This window comes from Phaseolus vulgaris, chromosome 7, assembly GCF_051622355.1.
Source record: "Phaseolus vulgaris cultivar YP4 chromosome 7, ASM5162235v1, whole genome shotgun sequence".
Classification (NCBI taxonomy): domain Eukaryota; kingdom Viridiplantae; phylum Streptophyta; class Magnoliopsida; order Fabales; family Fabaceae; genus Phaseolus; species Phaseolus vulgaris.
Window position 1 is genome coordinate 54228311 of NC_143504.1, and position 18354 is coordinate 54246664.

The 18354-nt window shown below is 31.4% G+C and overlaps 2 protein-coding genes across 2 annotated transcripts; one reads left to right on the forward strand and one right to left on the reverse strand.

Annotated features, from left to right (window-relative positions):
* The first annotated feature begins 941 nt into the window (after positions 1-941).
* On the forward strand, positions 942-4583 carry LOC137830284 (trihelix transcription factor PTL). The gene is made up of 2 exons (XM_068637534.2): positions 942-1820; positions 2936-4583. Exons 1-2 carry the CDS (start codon positions 1315-1317, stop codon positions 4227-4229), a joined length of 1800 nt encoding a protein of 599 aa, XP_068493635.1. The 5' UTR covers positions 942-1314; the 3' UTR covers positions 4230-4583.
* Positions 4584-12458: 7875 nt separating this feature from the next.
* LOC137830285 (fructose-bisphosphate aldolase 6, cytosolic) lies at positions 12459-14514 on the reverse strand. The gene is made up of 3 exons (XM_068637535.1): positions 14196-14514; positions 13586-13813; positions 12459-13497 (listed from the first exon to the last, which is right to left on the reverse strand). Exons 1-3 carry the CDS (start codon positions 14221-14223, stop codon positions 12680-12682), a joined length of 1074 nt encoding a protein of 357 aa, XP_068493636.1. The 5' UTR covers positions 14224-14514; the 3' UTR covers positions 12459-12679.
* Positions 14515-18354: the final 3840 nt, after the last annotated feature.

An 18354-nucleotide genomic window follows, 5' to 3' on the forward strand; every position in this document is an offset into this window, starting at 1 on the left:
TTCATTATTTAATTTATTATTTTAAAAAATGAAGAGCGGATATGTTTAATAATTATAGATCTTAAAACATTTCATCTATTAAAGAAGAAGTTTATTGAAATATCATTTTTTTTTAAAATTCTATTGTGATTTACAGTTTCATAAAATAGATTAAATAATCTTTACTCTATTATTTTTATTGAAACCAGGTTTTTAAAAATCCTGATTACGAAATAGTTATAGAAAATTTTGCAAAAACAAATATTATTAAAAGGATTTATTTTTATCACTTTCCTTAGATACTAAATACATACATTATATATATATCAAAGTAAATAAAAAGATTTCCTTTAAATAGTTTTTAAAAATAAACTAAATTGTTAGATATTAGATCTTTTAAAAATATATCGTATGCATAGTGTTTATAAATTTAAAAATATATTTATATTTCATTTTATTTTGATGTGTTATATATTATCTTTGAAATTTAAGTAAACAATATATATATATATATATATATATATATATATATATATGTATGTATAATATTGCATAATTTAATAGTTCAAATGTAAAATTGATTTACTTTAAAAAAAAGTAATAGATATTTTATTTTACGCGAAACTTTATTGCTTAAAAAATAATTTAACTTATGGTTAAGGGGAATTATTTGCTGAAACAACCAGTTTCATATAAAACAAATAGAAGTAAATAAGAGATTAGTGAGAAATTAAGATTTGAATGTTGAATAGAAAATTGTCCGTACACATGTTTAGTTGGAGGATCAGATGGTCGGCGAAAAGAAGTGGAATTTAGATTATGATTTGAATAATCTTAATAAATTATTGAATTAAAGAGTTGATTAAGATTTAATAATATTTTGTGGCCCTCCAAAGTGATAGGCCACACACATATATTCTTGTTGTGTTGGTGGCTTAGGGCTTAGACCCTTTTGCTGGCTCCTCCCAAGCACTTGAACCCCACTCTCCATACTGTTCTGAACAAAGACACAGAAGGAAGCAGCATTGTTCTTCGAAAGGCCAAATAGACAGATAACATACCCAAACACTCCAACACTAATACTATATACTATAGTTTAAACACACACAGTGTCACACTCTTTCTCTCTCTCTCTTAGTCTCACTCTCATACATATACACACACAACATCACAAGCATACACTTGGACATGGGATGGGACCATAGTCCTCAGCTGAAATTTTGAGCTTTTTCGTGCACGACAGGATCCGACTCTGCCGCTTCTACCACTCTCCCCTCTCTCTCTCCCCCCTTATTTCCAATTCATCACACCCTCTTTCTCTCTCAAGTCCCATTCATGGAAATGGAAGATCACCATCACCACCACCACCATCAGCATCAACATCAGCATCAGCATCAGCATCAACACCACTTTGGCGTGAACGATCTCAGGCAAGTCGTCAATGGGCCGAGGACCTCCAACAACAACAACTACCCCTCCATGCCGCCGCACCCAACGGTCGAGCTTTTCCCCGGCCACCGGAATCTCACACCCTTGCCCATTCCCCAACACCATCAACAACACTACGAGGTCATGATGTTCGGTCGTGACATAATGCCACCTAGCCTTCACGACTTCGCTTCCACACCCCATGATTCTGTTGCTGCAGCAGCAGCAGCCACCATGACTCTACCCACTCCACCTACCTTTGATGCCGAGGGTGCAGGTTGCATCGGTGGAGACCCCTCCACTGGAAGATGGCCCAGACAAGAGACCCTCACTCTCCTTGAGATCAGATCTCGCTTGGACCCTAAATTCAAAGAGGCTAATCACAAAGGACCCCTGTGGGATGAAGTCTCCAGGTACACTATTTAACTTTATTATCATCTCCTTCCTTTAACTTCTCCATAATAAGTTAATCACAAACTCTATTGCTTAACTTCTTCAACTTCACTGCATAAGTTGATTTTAGGTTATTATAGAAATTTAATTAAATTTACGTTTTTCTTTCTAGAAGTGTTGATAGAGTGCATAAGTTAATTACAGGTTTCAAGAGAAGTTTTTTATTATATTTTTTGCTAGTAAAATCTATATAAATTACAGAGTTATATAGTAGATTTAATAATTCTTTCTGCTTTGATAGTACCTACTTTTCTCTTCAATTTCTATAGATTCGAGTTGAGAATTTTAAAATGATAAGTTTGGTGTAGTCTGTTTTGGATTTTTGGAAAGAAAAAAGAAAAGATAAGGGCAACCTACTAAATTGGATGCACATGTGGTGCTTCCGCGATTTAGTTAATTGTGAGATGACATGGATGGACTTGACGTTAATTTTGTCGTTGGGAGTTTTGGAAACTATGACATGTAGCGGAATGCATTAATTTTGTTAACCTTCTCTTTCGTGGGAAATGACTATACTGTGTGCAGAAGCTGTTTATACATATATATATATATATAGTTGTATATTCAATTTGCGACTATTGATCATGTACTCAAAAGCATTAAGTTTATGTAAGTATACCGATTCTAGTACGGTTTCCATCACAGTCTGGTTATGCATTTTGAAATTTTGTACCCATCTTTTAGGTGCAAGATTTGGTTCCCTTTGTTTCATTATTTGTTTTTGGTTGTTGAAAATTCATTGACCATTCCAATGCATTTGCACCTGTCTTCTGATACTATCGTATGAAATGACACCAAGCCGAGGCTCTTCCTTCGAAGCCTCACTTATGTGGCAATTGCAGTGTCGCATGCTTTGTTATGCTTGCTATAACTAGGTACCAAGAACCTAAAAACGTCACTGCATGGCATTGCATAGAATTATTAATTAAATGCCAAAGTTCGTGGTCACATGGGAGGATCGAGGGAGGGCTGTTTCTTTGAGAACTAGGGTTCTATTCAACAATAGTTCTTGTAGCCTTTTCCTGTTTAATGTCTTCCACACCCATTTCACTTTTGATTGTGCTGGTGATCTCAGGATCATGTCTGAAGAACATGGATATCAAAGGAGTGGGAAAAAGTGCAGGGAGAAGTTTGAGAATTTGTACAAATATTACAAGAAGACAAAAGATGGTAAGGCGGGAAGGCATGATGGGAAGCATTACAGATTCTTTCGTCAACTTGAAGCCTTATATGGAGAAAATAGTAGCACAGTTTCAGTCCCAGAAACCAATGTTGTTGGCAGCATTCATTTTCAAGCAAGCAGCCATGCCCCCTCCCAGACCAATCAAGATAAGTTTCAGTCTCACAATAGCAAGAATTGTGATAGCCTCAGCCTCACCAACTCCACTAACTTTGATACAACATCATCTGATGATGACAATGACCACCATAGCATGGAGAATGAGTCCATAGAGAAGAGGAGAAAGAGCAACAGTGGGAGGAGTTGGAAGGTGAAGATAAAAGATTTCATTGACTCGCAGATGAGGAAGCTTGTGGAGAAGCAGAAGGAGTGGTTGGATAAACTGGTGAAGACACTGGAAGAGAAGGAGAAGGAGAGGATGTTAAGAGAGGAAGAATGGAGGAAACAAGAGGCAAACAGGTTAGAGAGGGAGCAAGAGTTTTGGGCCAAAGAGAGAGCATGGATTGAAGCCAGGGATGCTGCTCTAATGGAGGCTTTACAAAAGCTGACTGGAAGAGAAATAATGAAGGCCGAAACTCCCAATGATGGTATAAATATAACGGCTGCTGAAGTTCAAAACCATAGTGAAAACCAGAATAATGAAGATGAGAGTATAATGTTAAACAGCAGCAATGTTATCAGAGGTGCTGATAGGTGGCCAGAATCTGAAATCACAAGGCTTCAACAGCTGAGAGCTGAGATAGAGACAAGGTTTCCATATAGTGAAATTTCAGAAGAGGTTTCATGGGATGTAGTAGCAACCAAAATGGCTTGTTTTGGCTACGAAAGGAGTGCTTTGATGTGCAAAGAGAAATGGGAAAGTATCAGTAACTATCCAAGGGAGGGTGACAATAAGGAAGATAGCAAGAAGTGCAAGGAAAACTCTAGAAGCTGCTTTTACTTCAAGAACAACGATGATCATAGACAATCTTCCTTATACGACCAAGGAAATGCCTATTGTGATGATATCAGTGATCAAGGGAAAGAGATTGAGAGGCTACAAACAAATAATAGTTCTTTACCTTCAAAATCCAATGCTGGAAATGTTGATCCCTCTGATAGTTGCTTCCCCTTCTTGATGAGTACCGAGAGTGGAAACTTGTGGGAGAACTACGGCCTAAAGCTCAATAAAGAAAACCAAAACCATTGAGTGAAATATATGGGTAGTGTGATGACTCGTGTAAGAAAGCACAGATATTTGACAGCCTAGTATCCGTGACGATCTAGCGTGCATCGTTTAAGCAAGAGATAACTGAGGGTTTATGTATAGAGATTGATGATGTTTAGATGGTCAATCTTAATCTATATATATATATATATATATATGTGGGGAATTTAGGAGAAAAATAATGGCTTCAATTTATATTTTAGCGAGGGAGGCTGTGTCGGAATATGACACCAATTTCAGGTTAGTTTCTTTTTCTTCAACGCATCAAAATTGTATTACCTGCTATGTTGCACCTTCGACGACATTTGTATATCAGTGTTGCTTACTATTTTCCCTCGTGCTTCTTTCTGAGTAGCTTTGTCTCAAATAGTGCAGGTTTTTTATGTGTACTGAAAGTGGGTAATTGATGTAGTAACTTTTTTCCTTTATTCTTCAGTAAATATTTGTACGAACAAGGAGATTAATGTGCTTGTTCAGGAATCAAACCAGGTCCCAAGTTTTACTATTACGAAAGAGCTTTTGGATTGAAAATTAGAGCAAAATCAAATGCTCATATTCGGGAGTAAATGGTCGTATATGATTTCTTCTTCTCTTTTTAACTTTATTCACTTTGCAAATCAACAAGGAATATATCTCAACAATTTAATTTACCATGCTCATGTAAAACAGTTATCAAACTTTTAAGTTGTTATTTTTATGGTCTGATATATAAAACCTTTTTCGCGCGCCCACATATACATAATATGTATATATAAATACATAAATATGTATATATATACATATATATATACATATATATATATACATATATATACATATATATATGTATGTATGTATATATATATACTGGATTATCTTCAATACTCTTTTACAGAACTTCAGATTTTTTTTCATGAGAGATAGTTTTGATCATGTTAAATACGAAACATTTTAAAAAGTAAAATTTATCTTTAAATATTTAATACAGTATTATAGATTCAAGATTACTAATTACTAATGAAGTTATGCTAGTTTATCTATACTTTCGGCATTCTATAAATCTGTAATAAACTAAGAGTGTTGGCAATGAAATTCATGTAATTATACAGGTTGCAGAAATAAATATATATAATTATGCGCAAAACAACATTGCATTACCACAGAGTTAATTCACGTTTGGTTTTGGATTTGAAAGCCTGAACATATGTTAAAAAGGTAAAATTGAAAAAAACATTTGTTTACACTTGAGTTGAATTAGATTGGAAACCAAGCTTTGTTAGAATTTTGTCTTGAAACTTGGTCTGAAATATAAGAAAAAAGTCTTATCCGTTTGGTGTTTTACTAGAAAAAACCTAGCTAATGGTGCATTTTTACAACTGGATCTGCACCCAAATGATGGTGAGTGATTGAAGTGTTATTATGAATATTATACGTTGTGCATTGATTAATTATGGATAGTTAGGAAAATTGTGAGGAAGAAGTTGTGTGGTGTAATACTTGTCTTAAGTACACTGCAACTGAGATTTTAGACACACACACAGATAAACATGTATGTGTAGGAAGAGCGATCTTTCTTCAGGAATATGATGTACTGATCTTGATGAGTGTGCAAATTAATGAGCATACAGTTAGCAGGTTTGTGCACAAGGATCCATCAATATCATACAGCAACACGTTGCAGCACATACCCAAAAAAGCCATACATCACAGCATAGTAATTCTCCAGCGATACACTCGACAGTTATATATATTTTGTGGTCCTTCCTATTTGACTGTCAAACAAAGCCCCACAACACGGCGCAATTCATTCATTTTACCTTCCTGCCCTTCACTCTCTTCTCTGCCCATACGTTTAGGGTTACTATTTATATATCAATCATCAAACACATTCATATAGTAAAACTATGCACACATCACTTCTAAGCTTCCCTTTGGGGATTCCCATTTAAATATAAATTAAATTTTAAAATTGCATTATCTTTTCTCCACCTCTAATCCATTTTAAGATATATAATTATCATATCAGTTAACTATTTATTTAGAAATTAAAAGAAAATGGCATCTGTATATTATTTTCTTGTTTTATGACGTGGCTGACATGTTAGATTACAGACCTAAAAAAATATGACATGCAACCCAGAGAATCATTGTATAAATATCTAAATCGCAAATGATCCAATCACGATTATTGTCAGTGTCAGGTCTCCATACATGTCTACCATGTGAATTTTCTTATAAAGGGATCGAAATCTGTGTCTGAAAAAGATAAAAAAAAAAAAAAATTCCCACCATAGAGCCATCATAATTCGATACATTTTTCTCTTTTACTTCTTTAACCATGCACTATCCTGGAACAAATGATAAACAGGTTTTAGAACGTGAAGATGTTTTAGGGTAATACGATAATTAATAAAGATATGTTTTGAAATAAAAATGGCATAAAGATGTGAATGGAGCATTGATCCATTACAGAGTGGTGAAAGCGATCTAGTCCCCACCAAAGATGAAGATTGAAAATAAAAAACAAGAATTTTATTTAAGTTTTGCAGTGCATAGAAAGATAAATAAGAGGGTAGGACAAAGTGAAATTGTGCAGTGGAAAGTTTTGTTGTATGATAAGGGTGAGAGGGTACTGGCAGGAGGAGCAGCAGGGGTTTACTATCACTATAGCTATACCACAAAAACAAGAACAAAATACACATGCATTAGATATATATAGGTGTAATTATTATTATTATCGTTATAATGTTACCCTCCTTCTCCTCTGGACAGGCAGTGTCCGGACCTGGGAAAGAGTAAAGAAGCTTCCTGCAAAAGTGAAGCGCCCCACAGGGCTGGGGAGACAAACTGCCAGCACCATCCATCGTCACACCCTTTTCCTTTGACTTCTCTCTCACCTTTTCCCTATCTCTCCAACAACCCTTTCTTCCTTCTTTCTCTCAACGTTAATTACCTCCAAAACACACATTTTCTACTTTTATTTCACCTCTCTCTGCATTTAACTTAACTGCACATTCACTGTTTATATCTAAATTCGAAACTATTCTCAAACTTTTCTATTTTTCATATCCAAAATCTCCCTGTAAGAAACATCAAACCAACCCCATATGGAACAAATTTCGTGTTTGTTTTGGGGTTTAAATCTGAACTCTTTTTACACGGACCGCACGGACCAGGAAGGGGTAATCTCTTAATCTCCTGTCACATATACGTAACATGAACAAATCAGATTTATTAAAAGACATTTTTTTATTTAAATGTGAACCCAGAATATGAGTATTATACAGGTTACTATTTTACACTGATACGTTTTGAGCATTTTTATATAAAATGGATTCACTTTTTTATTCTTTCACCAATTATAAGTACTATTATGAGATTTTATTTATTTATTTATTTTGCTTTTGATTTTCATCTATTTTAAATCGTTCTCTGTTTTTTAAACCAAAGTTTTAGTTAAGAAAGTCAATACGGTTTTTGAAACAATAAATGTATTTCATTATTCTCTCTCTATGTCCCTTTCTATAATTTTCTTACGAATATATCACATGATTTCTTCAATCCAATTATTGGTGGATGAATCGAAGATACCAAAGAGAAAGAAAATATAGCAAAAAGCATCATCTTTACTTGGTTTCGTTACTAATACGAGGAGAAAAAATATTAAAAAAAATTAGTAAACAAGTCACGTGTTTAGTTTTTTTTTTTTTCAAAACAAAGAGAGAGGGTTTCTTATATATATTAAATGACTAAAATTATTCTAAAAATAACATTTTAAATTAAAAAACTATCAAATTATAATATTATGGTTAAAAATAATGGAAAAAATATTTTAAAAATATAAAAACCGATTTACAAATTATTAAATAATTTAAAAACCTATTGTCTTAAAAAAATGTAACTTGTATATTTAATGTCCTAAGAGATGACTAACTGAAAACCTTATATGAAGGAGTGTTGCAGGAGGTTTAAGTATTGTTGGGCGTAGAAGGCAATAAATTTTGATGAGAATTGAGAGGCAATAATGAAAAACTGGCATCAGGTTCTGAGTAGAGAGGGACTTATCCTTCTCATAGTATCTACTACTGTCAACCAAAACCTCATCCATATCTTCGCGAAAACAACTACCCTTACACTCATTAGTCCCTACCACTTTCAAACCTATTCATTCGCACAATACAAACAAGAACCCTAGTGGAATGTTTTCTTCCTGCACCTCAATACTTTCTTCATGCACTTCTATAATTCTTCTCATTTCAAAACTACCCTTATGTAAATACTTTTAGGTTTCTTCAAGGTGAATGATGTTAGTGGTTAAGTGGTGTTTTGTGCTACTGTTTTACTGTAAATGTTGTAGTATTTGGTAGTTTATATTAAAACTCCAACGAAATCTTATAAAATTAATTCGTTAATTCGTGAGGTTTGTCACTACTAATATTTTATTTATCTATACTTATATATAGGGATTCACTCTTTAACTGATCTCAAATTTTTTCCTATTTTATCCTTAGATTAATATTTGGTTTTATTTTATTATTTTGGTTATTGCGTCATTTTCTACTTTTTAAAAATATTTGAAATAAATTATCGATTTTGAATTGTAAGATATGATTTATTTTAAAATTATGAGAGAGAAACAAATATTAGGAAACATGAGTAGTGACCAAAGTAGTGGCAACAATTTTGAAATGTAACATCTTCTTTTTAACTTCTTTCATAAATATTTTAACTCCCCACTTCTTGGGTTAACCTCCACGATTCTCATTTAACTCTTAACTCTTTATTTTAAGTCCTTTAATATTGTTCCCCCTTTAATTCCTTATTTTAAGTCACTAACACTCAACTTTCTCAGAAGAAATTATTACTTTTACTTTTGGATAATAAGAAGAAGGCGAAAGAAAGAGAAATGTTCTTCTATATGTTCCTTCTTTTTGTTAGTATGTTTCCTCTTAACGGAGAGTGACGAAGACGAAGAATGGTTCTCATGGAGTTATTGGAAAGAAGGCTTAACATATGCAATTCAGAGGTATCATCACTGAGTCAGACACCTAATTGAAAGGGAGACAGGCGCAACTCCGTGACTCGATCATTGGTGCACGCTACTCCTCTTCAATCGGTGCACGCTATTGCCGCTTACTAATGCCATAACAACTCCCCTTTCTAATTTTTTTTGTTTCAGTTCGTTATTTTATAATAATTTATTATTTACATCTTTGTCTCTTCTTCCCTTTCTATCTTTTTTTTTTCATTCGTTCTTCTATAATAATGTTCTTCTATAATAATTTATTATTTACATCTCTCTCTTATTTTCCTTTTCTATCTTTTATTCTTTCTGTTGGTTCTTCTATAATAATTTATTATTTAGTCTCTCTCTCCTCTTCCCTTTTTATCTTTTTTTTCGTTCTTTTATAATAATTTATTATTTACGTCTCTCTCTCATTTTCCTTAACTATATACCAACCTTTTTAAAAAATATTATCTTTGAGTTGATTTGAGTTCTAATGGGATCATTCATTTTTTAAATTATTTTTGTTCAATATTTCTGTAATATAAAAATGTGTATATTTAATTGTTGTGTAACAGAAACGGTTAGTAGATTTTATTTTTTTAAAACAAAAAGAATTTAACAAAATAAAATAAAATCAATAGATACAAATTTATAATTTGTTTTTTTAATTTTTTTTATTCGCAGTTAGTTTGGGATTTTATAGAAAAAGGGTGTTAAAAATGGTGTTGATTATTAAGGTTTTAAAATAAATAATTAATATATTTTGATGTCATAAATGAAAATCTTTTATTGTTAAAGATCCATTTTTTGTGAGTATCATTTGGAAGTAAAATATTTTATTTGTTCTCACCTACTACGTTAATTTTTGTTATCACCTAACTGGCAGGAGAGTAGAGAGATTGGTTACTTTTTTTTTGTTTTAAACTGATATTCTTTTTATTAAATAAGCATATTTTTAATTTTAAAATTTTATTTTATTTGTTCTCACTTAACTGACAGGAAAATGAAGAGATTGATGCCTTTTATATTAGGAAAGAGTGGAGAGAGAGGGGTGAAATATGGATTTATGGACGGTTACTAGTTTTTAGGCAAAAGAGTGATATATAAAAAAATTGTGAAAGAGAAATAATATAAAAACATATGTCTCCAAAATCTTAATTTTGAGATTCTGAAAAATTGATATATAAGAGAACTCTGAGAGAAATAATATAAAAACATGTTAATGTCTCCAAAATCCTAATTTTGAGATTCTAAAACTGTATTGTTGTTCTTCCGTCTCCTCAATATTTCATCACCGCCACTTCACTAGGTCTTCCGTCTCCTCAATGCTTCAAAAACCCTAATGTTGAGATTCTGAAATTGTGTATTGCTAATTTTCTTCATATTTCATCTTTTTTATTTATCTTATTTTAAACATATTTAATTAAAAATAAATATAAATATAAGTAATAAAAAATTAACACAAATAATAATATATTATTTAATTTGATTAAATTTTATATTTAATTATATAAAAAAAAATGCGGATTGTGTGCCCACTAGTTTTTTATAAAAAATTTAACATGTTAGGTAGTTTAACTACTTATATACTATGAAATGTTTTAATTTTAATTTTTAGTGAGATGTGAAATTTTCAATAATTTCATTAAGATTTACTGTGATAGTTTGTGGTGGATTCTAATGGTTCATGGTAGTTGGAAGTATTTTTTTGTGATTAATGGTGGCGTGTGGTGGAGAAGTAAGTTATTTTAATTCTATAATTCAAAAGTCATTTTCGGATTCGAAAATAACTTTTGAAATTATAGAAGTCAAAATAGAAAGTTAGCTTCCAAATTCTACAATTTGAAATTATTTTTTAGATTTATACATGACTTCCAAACTATAGAATTTGAAATGAGGGAGGGTGCATGGATTTATATTTAATTTTTAATTTCATTAAGGGTAAATTTGACTTTTTATAAAAAAAAATATGGAGGTGTAAGAAGATTGTATGAAAGTGTAGAAAGAAGGTATGGAGGTGAGGAAGAAAACTCGCTAAATGGATAACCTCTTGTGGCCTTTGTTTCTGACTTTTGAACTATCTACACACAAAAATGGGGCAATTGGACTATACCTTTCTTTTTGTTAAACATAAAACCGGAAAAGGATTTTTTCATGTTTGGAACCCCAATTTTCAGAAACCATCCCATGCTCTTCACAATGGTCACTGTGCTCAAATACTAGAGACACTGAATATTCATTTTAATGCTACCAAAAATTTTGTTTTAACCATCTCTAAACATCAACTTAGGTTTTTCATATAATTAAATTGAGGTGTACTCACAAAATATATCCTTTAACACACTTTTATTATGGATTAAAATTCATTACAAACTACAACATTGTGAATAGGAGTTCATTACATAAGAAGTGATATCCAGATAATTTTATAATTTCTAATAAATTTTAGTTGATGATAAAGAACGTTTAATATATAAAATGTTAGCAACACGTTATTTCAAGAGTCTAGTTGGTTTAATGTGTTATAATGTGAGCTTCTTAAACTAATTATTTGAATAAAAAATTAAAACAATAAGACTCCAAGAATTTTTTTTAATCTTAGGTTAGAGTATTTCACAGTTTTCAAAAATAATAATTTTGATTTCGTGTCATTTGATTTTAAGATACGAGATGTAAAGATTTTGGCACCTCGCGATTTTAATTGATTAAAATGGAACAACAAAAACTAGACTTGAAATTTAAGTGATTTTTGCATTATTTTTTTATTGTAACTAACTCTTAAGAAAAAAAAATATTAAATTAAGTATGTGAAAAGCTTTCATCACTTCTTAGTGTTTTTCTTGTTTTTCAAAAAGTTTTTACTATATTTACATTAGTTACTTACAATCACGTACATTTCTAGGCTAAATTTCCTAAACTATTCATTGTGATGTTGTGCTATAAGTATCCTTAATTAATTTTATATAATATTTTTATTCACTTAAACTGAAAATTATTAAAATCATTAGTCTAAATTAATATTAAAAGAATTATATTTATTTTTTATTAAGTTACCCAATTAAGTTTTCATCGAAATTCAGGCACAAAACCAAGATGCAAGTAATCGATCACATAAAGACATCGATATTCAATGACAAAACATATTTATAAAAAAAAAAACAGAGACGATGAAGCTGTCTTGTATTCGTGGAGAAGAAACAGAAACAGAAACAGAGACAACAGAGTGAAAAGGCGAGAGAAATAGTTATATATTCTCTTGGTCTTTTAATACAAAAAAGTAAACGGCGAGGAGGCCAATATCATTATTCTCAGTACGTCCTATAACAACTGAGCATGGAAAAAGCTCCATACAAAAACCCTACAAAACGGCACCGTCCAACAGTGCATGGAAGGAAGGAAAGCAAACAAACGAAGCCTTATAACATCCTGCAACTCTCTGTCTCTCTCAGTACTTATAATCTTTAACATGAAGAGACTCAGAGGCGCCATCGCTCTTGGCATCACCCTTGTAAGTCCCAAGCGTGGCCTGGGAATTGGCCTTGCACCTCACCAGCAACGCTGCCTGTGCCTTCGGAATGTTCTCGTCCTTCCCACCCCACGCTTTCAGCGTGCTCTGCTGCAGGGCTCTTCCGTACGAGAATGTCAACGCCCACGGCTTCTTACCCTTCAGCGCGTTCATTGCGTTCAGGTTCACCGTCGCCTCCTCCTCGCTCTGACCCCCTGAGAGGAACACGATCGCCGGAACCGCCGGCGGAACGGTTCGCAACAGTGTCCTCACCGTGTGCTCCGCGATCACCTCCGCCCCCACGCGCTTACTCTCCGACCCAGGCGTCACCATGTTCGGCTTCAGCAGCGTCCCCTCCAACATCACGTGGTGGTCGTTCAGCGCCTTGTAGCACGCCGCCAGCACGCGCTCGGTCACGTCCGCGCACTTCTGGATGTCGTGCGGCCCGTCCGACAGGATCTCGGGCTCCACGATCGGGACCAGGCCGTTCTCCTGGCAGATGGCAGCGTAACGGGCCAGCCCGTTCGCGTTCTCGTGGATGGACAGTGGTGAGGGCTCGTTTGGGCCTATCTTGAGAACTGCCCGCCACTTGGCGAACCTTGCGCCCGCTTCGTAGTACTTCTTGCAGCGCTGGGCGAGGTCGTCTAAGCCTTGGGTGGTGGTTTCGCCGTTTGTTCCGGCTAGCTCCACCGTGCCCTTGTCCACCTTAATGCCCGGAAGAACTCCTCCTTTCTTCATTACGTCCACGAAGGGTACTCCTGTGACACACAGAAAAAAAAATCATGAATTTGCATCATCACTTGACGTGTTTGCATTTGATATGGATCCTGGTATGAGTATGAGTACCTGCAGCTGTCTTTTGGTAGAGGGTTTCCTCAAACAAGATGATACCACTGAGGCATTCAATACAACCAGGAGCAGTGAATAGAAGCTCACGAAGAATGCGTCTGTTTGTTTCCACATTCTCCACATTGATGCTCGCTAGACGCTTTCCGATGGTGCCGGTTGACTCATCAGCTGCAAGGATACCCTTTCCAGGGCTCCCAATGTGTGCAGCATTTGCAATCAGCTCATCTGCATTTCATGCAAAATTCTTCATAACTTACCATCATATACACAAACATACATACAACACTTCGATTCTAATAAAAAATGATCTTGTTCATTCATATATACATGCTATTCAATAACATGAATTTAACATCATTGAACTTGGATCATATCTTCTTCCATTCGGTGATATCATCAAATTAAAATCAATATTTTTACGTAAAAATTCATACCCAGATGATCCACCTCAACCTAATTAACTACAAAATTGAAGCACCAAGAAAAAGTGTCCTGGGTGCAAATAGGAACGATAAAAAAAAAACATGATCCCAAATCATATAAGGAGTAATTAACGAGATAACAGTACAGGATCCAACGAAGAAGAAGAGTAGTGAAGGGTACTAACCTTGGTATTTGCTCTTGAAGCAAGACATGGTGGGTTTGTGAGAAGGGTTTGGTGTGTGTATTGATTGAAAAGCAGAGTAGACAAGTGGAAAGGGAGAAGTGTGAAGGTTTAGAAAGCAGTTGTCTGGAGATTTATAAGTAAAGAAATGAAAAAGTCAAAAGCAATGTATGGACCATAGATGTGGAAGGAATTAAAAAGGGCAAAGAATCGCTACAAACTCATGTTTGAAAACGTTTATGTCCGTAAAACAAGTTGGACTTTTTCATCTTTCTTCACTTCACGCCCCACTCGTGCCTTTCCCTACCTTCATCACCTTCTCAATTGCCACTTTTTCTTATTTCTTTTTCTAATAAAGGAATAACATTTCTACTCCTTTTTTATTTCCCAAAATAAACCATTGCTTAATAATTGAACCAATCATAACAAGAACAATAAGATAAACGTCAATTTTTTATTATTAATTAAACTGATTATAAAATTGTGTGATTAGCTTATTGGAAGAACACTGATATTGCTCTCACACATGAGAAATAGAAGGAACTCAAGTGTCCTTAGACTGTTTCTGGTTTTTCCTAATTGCGTCCGAAACAACCGTTTCCTAAGACCTATATAATATAAAGTGTGGTTAACATTTGCTTTCACATAAATTGGAAAAAAAAAACTGAATTATAAAGAAAATATTCATAAATATTTGGAAAAATAAAAAATACATACAATAACGGCCGTCTGTTAAATCGAAAATAGGATCGATTCTATAAGATATGAATATGAATAATATTAAAAAGTTAGTTAAAGTGAAGCTTTAATGATGTCTATGGTTCAAGTCTTCTAGAACAGCTGAGAAACAAATAATGTCTGAATATTCCAAATATAAATATTTTCTTAAAAGAATTTGTCAACTGGTTTAAATTAAATTTGAATTTATGTAGTCTTTTTTGTTAAATCTAATAGTGTTTATATATCTTTGGCATATTTATCCTTAAAACTAAAAAAAAAATCAATAAATTTTAAAAGCTTAAAGACTTTGTTTAAATTATTTTTTTCCTTTTAATTCCTAGATATGTTATTGTTGTCACAGCTAGGAACCAAAATAAAAATTTTAATCACTTAAATATTTTGAAGGACTCATAAAATAATTTTACTGTTAACCATTAAAAATATATGAATGGCGTAAAGAAATACCAACTAATATACTTATACTTTACAATATTATTAGAAAATATTAATTGATATTTTCATCCTCTAAATTGAGGTAGATTTTAGCCTATTAACTTTTTTAACTCACTTCACTCCTTTAACTTTATTTTATTGTATCACTTATACTCTCTTTTTTAATTTCCATCTTAATATTTGAATTTTCAGCATGCAACCAAAACGTCATCATTTTAATTAAGGCTCTTGTTCCTTTGTTTTCTTCTTCATCTCGCATCAGCAACCACTCCTTTTATAATAAATTGTTCTTCTTTGCTGCACAAACATGCTAAGTTGCATCATACTTGAGAAAGAGACAAAGGACGATGACAAGTTTCTCAAATGACGGCATGCTCCAATAAGTGATCTAGGTTTCTACATTTTTCCTCATTTTTAGTCACTTCTTCCTTTTTAACCACCCTCTAATTCAGAGCTACTAACTAGGTTTGGTAATTTTGGCTTCTTATATTTTATAATTTCATGTACATTACCTTCAACTGATAAAAAAATGATATGTCTTTTTTTTTCTTATGATCTGAACTTGATTTTCGAGTTTAATTTAAATTTTATACTTTCTCATACTTGTAATAAAAAAATTATTAAAATATTTTTACATTCTAATTCACATTTAAAATATGTTTGCCACTTAGAAGAAAAATTTATAATGATTTATTTTAATATTTTTCCTATTACAAGAGGTCTAAAATTTAGATTAAAAATAAATGAACCAAAAACATATTTAGTTCTAAAAAAAAATGTAAATTAACTTTGTTAGAGTTTATTGCTAGAAACTTTTCACGTGATTTGAGTGTTCCAAGAATAAAAGGCTTCGTTGTATTTTTTTCATACTAGCAATGGTGTAGCAAGTCTGGACCCATACTGGTATTCCGGAGGCCAAATGTGTTTTTCTTTGGCTATGGAATGTTTTTAATTTGCAGAGAGAAATTTTAGAAGAAAAAAAACTTATTTTTATAAAGAAATTAAAATAATTTATGATAAAATATATTATTTATAAAAAATATTGGAGTTATAGGAAGTTTTGAAAGAAATTTGACTATTCAAAATTAGAAAAGTTGTTTTCATTTAAAAAATAAAAAATTGAAAATATTCATACTTTCTCCTTTCTCAAATTTGTATTTCATTTCTTCATATTTTCTCATCGGTTTCCTCTTGATTTAGAACTTAAAATAATGATAGATAAAAGTTGAGGAACTAAGATTAGACGCAAGAAAATATATAAAACATGCAAGGTAACTCATTTACTTAAATATTAAATTTTTAATATTTATTAAATTATGTAATATGTTAAAAATAAGTAAAATTAAAAAAATCATATTATATATATAAAAGTTGAATTCTCTTTAGTCATATTTCTACTATAAAAGTTTTTAAAATTTAAATAATTTTTTAATAAAATATACACTAGTACAAAATAAAAAAAAATTATGTCACAATTGGTAAAAAGAAATCAACGTGAAAAATATAGAAGTTGTATAACGATAGGCAATTTTATTACATCAATTATGGGAGAAACTCGCGTAAAATATTAATTTTATTTGGACTTATATTTTGAGTACTCTTTATTTAAAATAAAATAAAAACTACTTATTTAAACTTATATTTTAGAGTATAATTTTATTTAAATTTATACTTCAAAAAATAATTTATTTTTAGTTTATATATAATTTTTAAACAATTTAATTTTAAAAACATATAAAATAATTATATATATATATATATAATTTTACTATATTATTTTAGCATTGAAGGAAGAGGAGATTGAATGAAAAATGAAAGATTATGGTATTATTACAACAGTAAAATGATAATTAATAAGTAAAACATTGCAAATTAAATGATGAGTAGATAATAATTACCAAATGAAACTTTTAGAAAGCATAACCATTGACTTAAAATATATGTAATTTATTGGTTGCTGATAACGGTCTAAAACACGCCTAACATTGAAGGCATGCTTAGCTTTGTACTCGTTAGTTTTTCTATAGCTTTCACTGATGACAACAATGCTCATATGCATATGCATATTACAAAACAATTATTATTTCCTTTTTATAAAGAAGTATACAACTCTGACCTTTATTCTTCCTTTCTAGCATAAATACGTAGGAGATACATTAAATTATGTAATTTAATTTCATAATTAATTAAATAAATATATTTTAAACTATTATTTAATTATGTTGGAAATATAAATAAGAAGATTTTATAATATATGATCTCAAAGTTATTGTAACAAGAGTTTATTAAATTATCAGACCATCAATTAAGTTGATATTGGATTATCTATTTAAAGTTTACTTTCTAATACATTAAAAATAAAATATTATTTTAAATTTTGAAAATGTAATTTATTGTCTATTTTGAAAAAACATTTAAAAAAGAGTTTATCACTTTAGTCACACTGTTAGAAAATCTTTGTTCAAATTAATGTTACATGAGTTTTACTACTTAATCTGATTTTAGTTTGTAAACTTAACCAGTTAATAGTCTTCAAAATATTTTTGTAAAGGTTAAGTTTAAGGAATAGTAGTAAATAATTAAGTTTACGAGATTGAAATAGCAGTTAATGATTAAGTTCAAAAATTAAAATTAGTAAATAGTGTTTGAGTACAAGAGTCAAAATAACGATAAATATATAATCGACACATATTTTTACTTTAACGAAGACTTTTCTGATGATGGAATTAAAGTGACACAAAATTTTACTCTAACAAATTTATAAACTTTAATATTTTAAATACTTAAGCGGCAATGAACTATATTTTCAAATGCTAGAATGATTGTTTATTCTTAGATTTATACAATATAGATCATATCTTTAAATTTTAATTAGATTGTTTAATATATGTATATATATATATATTAAAATTAATGTAATATATAATTTTAAACTTATATTAAAATATAGATAATTTAATTACTTTATTTAGTAATCAAATTTAAAACA

Coding starts and splice junctions, on each gene's coding strand:
- LOC137830285 (XM_068637535.1), bottom strand. CDS start 14,223: ATGTCTTGCTTCAAGAGCAAATACCAAG. Junction 13,814..14,195: donor CTTCAAGAGCAAATACCAAG/GTTAGTACCCTT, acceptor CATGAAATGCAG/ATGAGCTGATTGCAAATGCT. Junction 13,498..13,585: donor CTACCAAAAGACAGCTGCAG/GTACTCATACTC, acceptor TGTGTGTCACAG/GAGTACCCTTCGTGGACGTA.
- LOC137830284 (XM_068637534.2), top strand. CDS start 1,315: ATGGAAATGGAAGATCACCATCACCACCACCACCATCAGCATCAACAT. Junction 1,821..2,935: donor CTGTGGGATGAAGTCTCCAG/GTACACTATTTA, acceptor TGGTGATCTCAG/GATCATGTCTGAAGAACATG.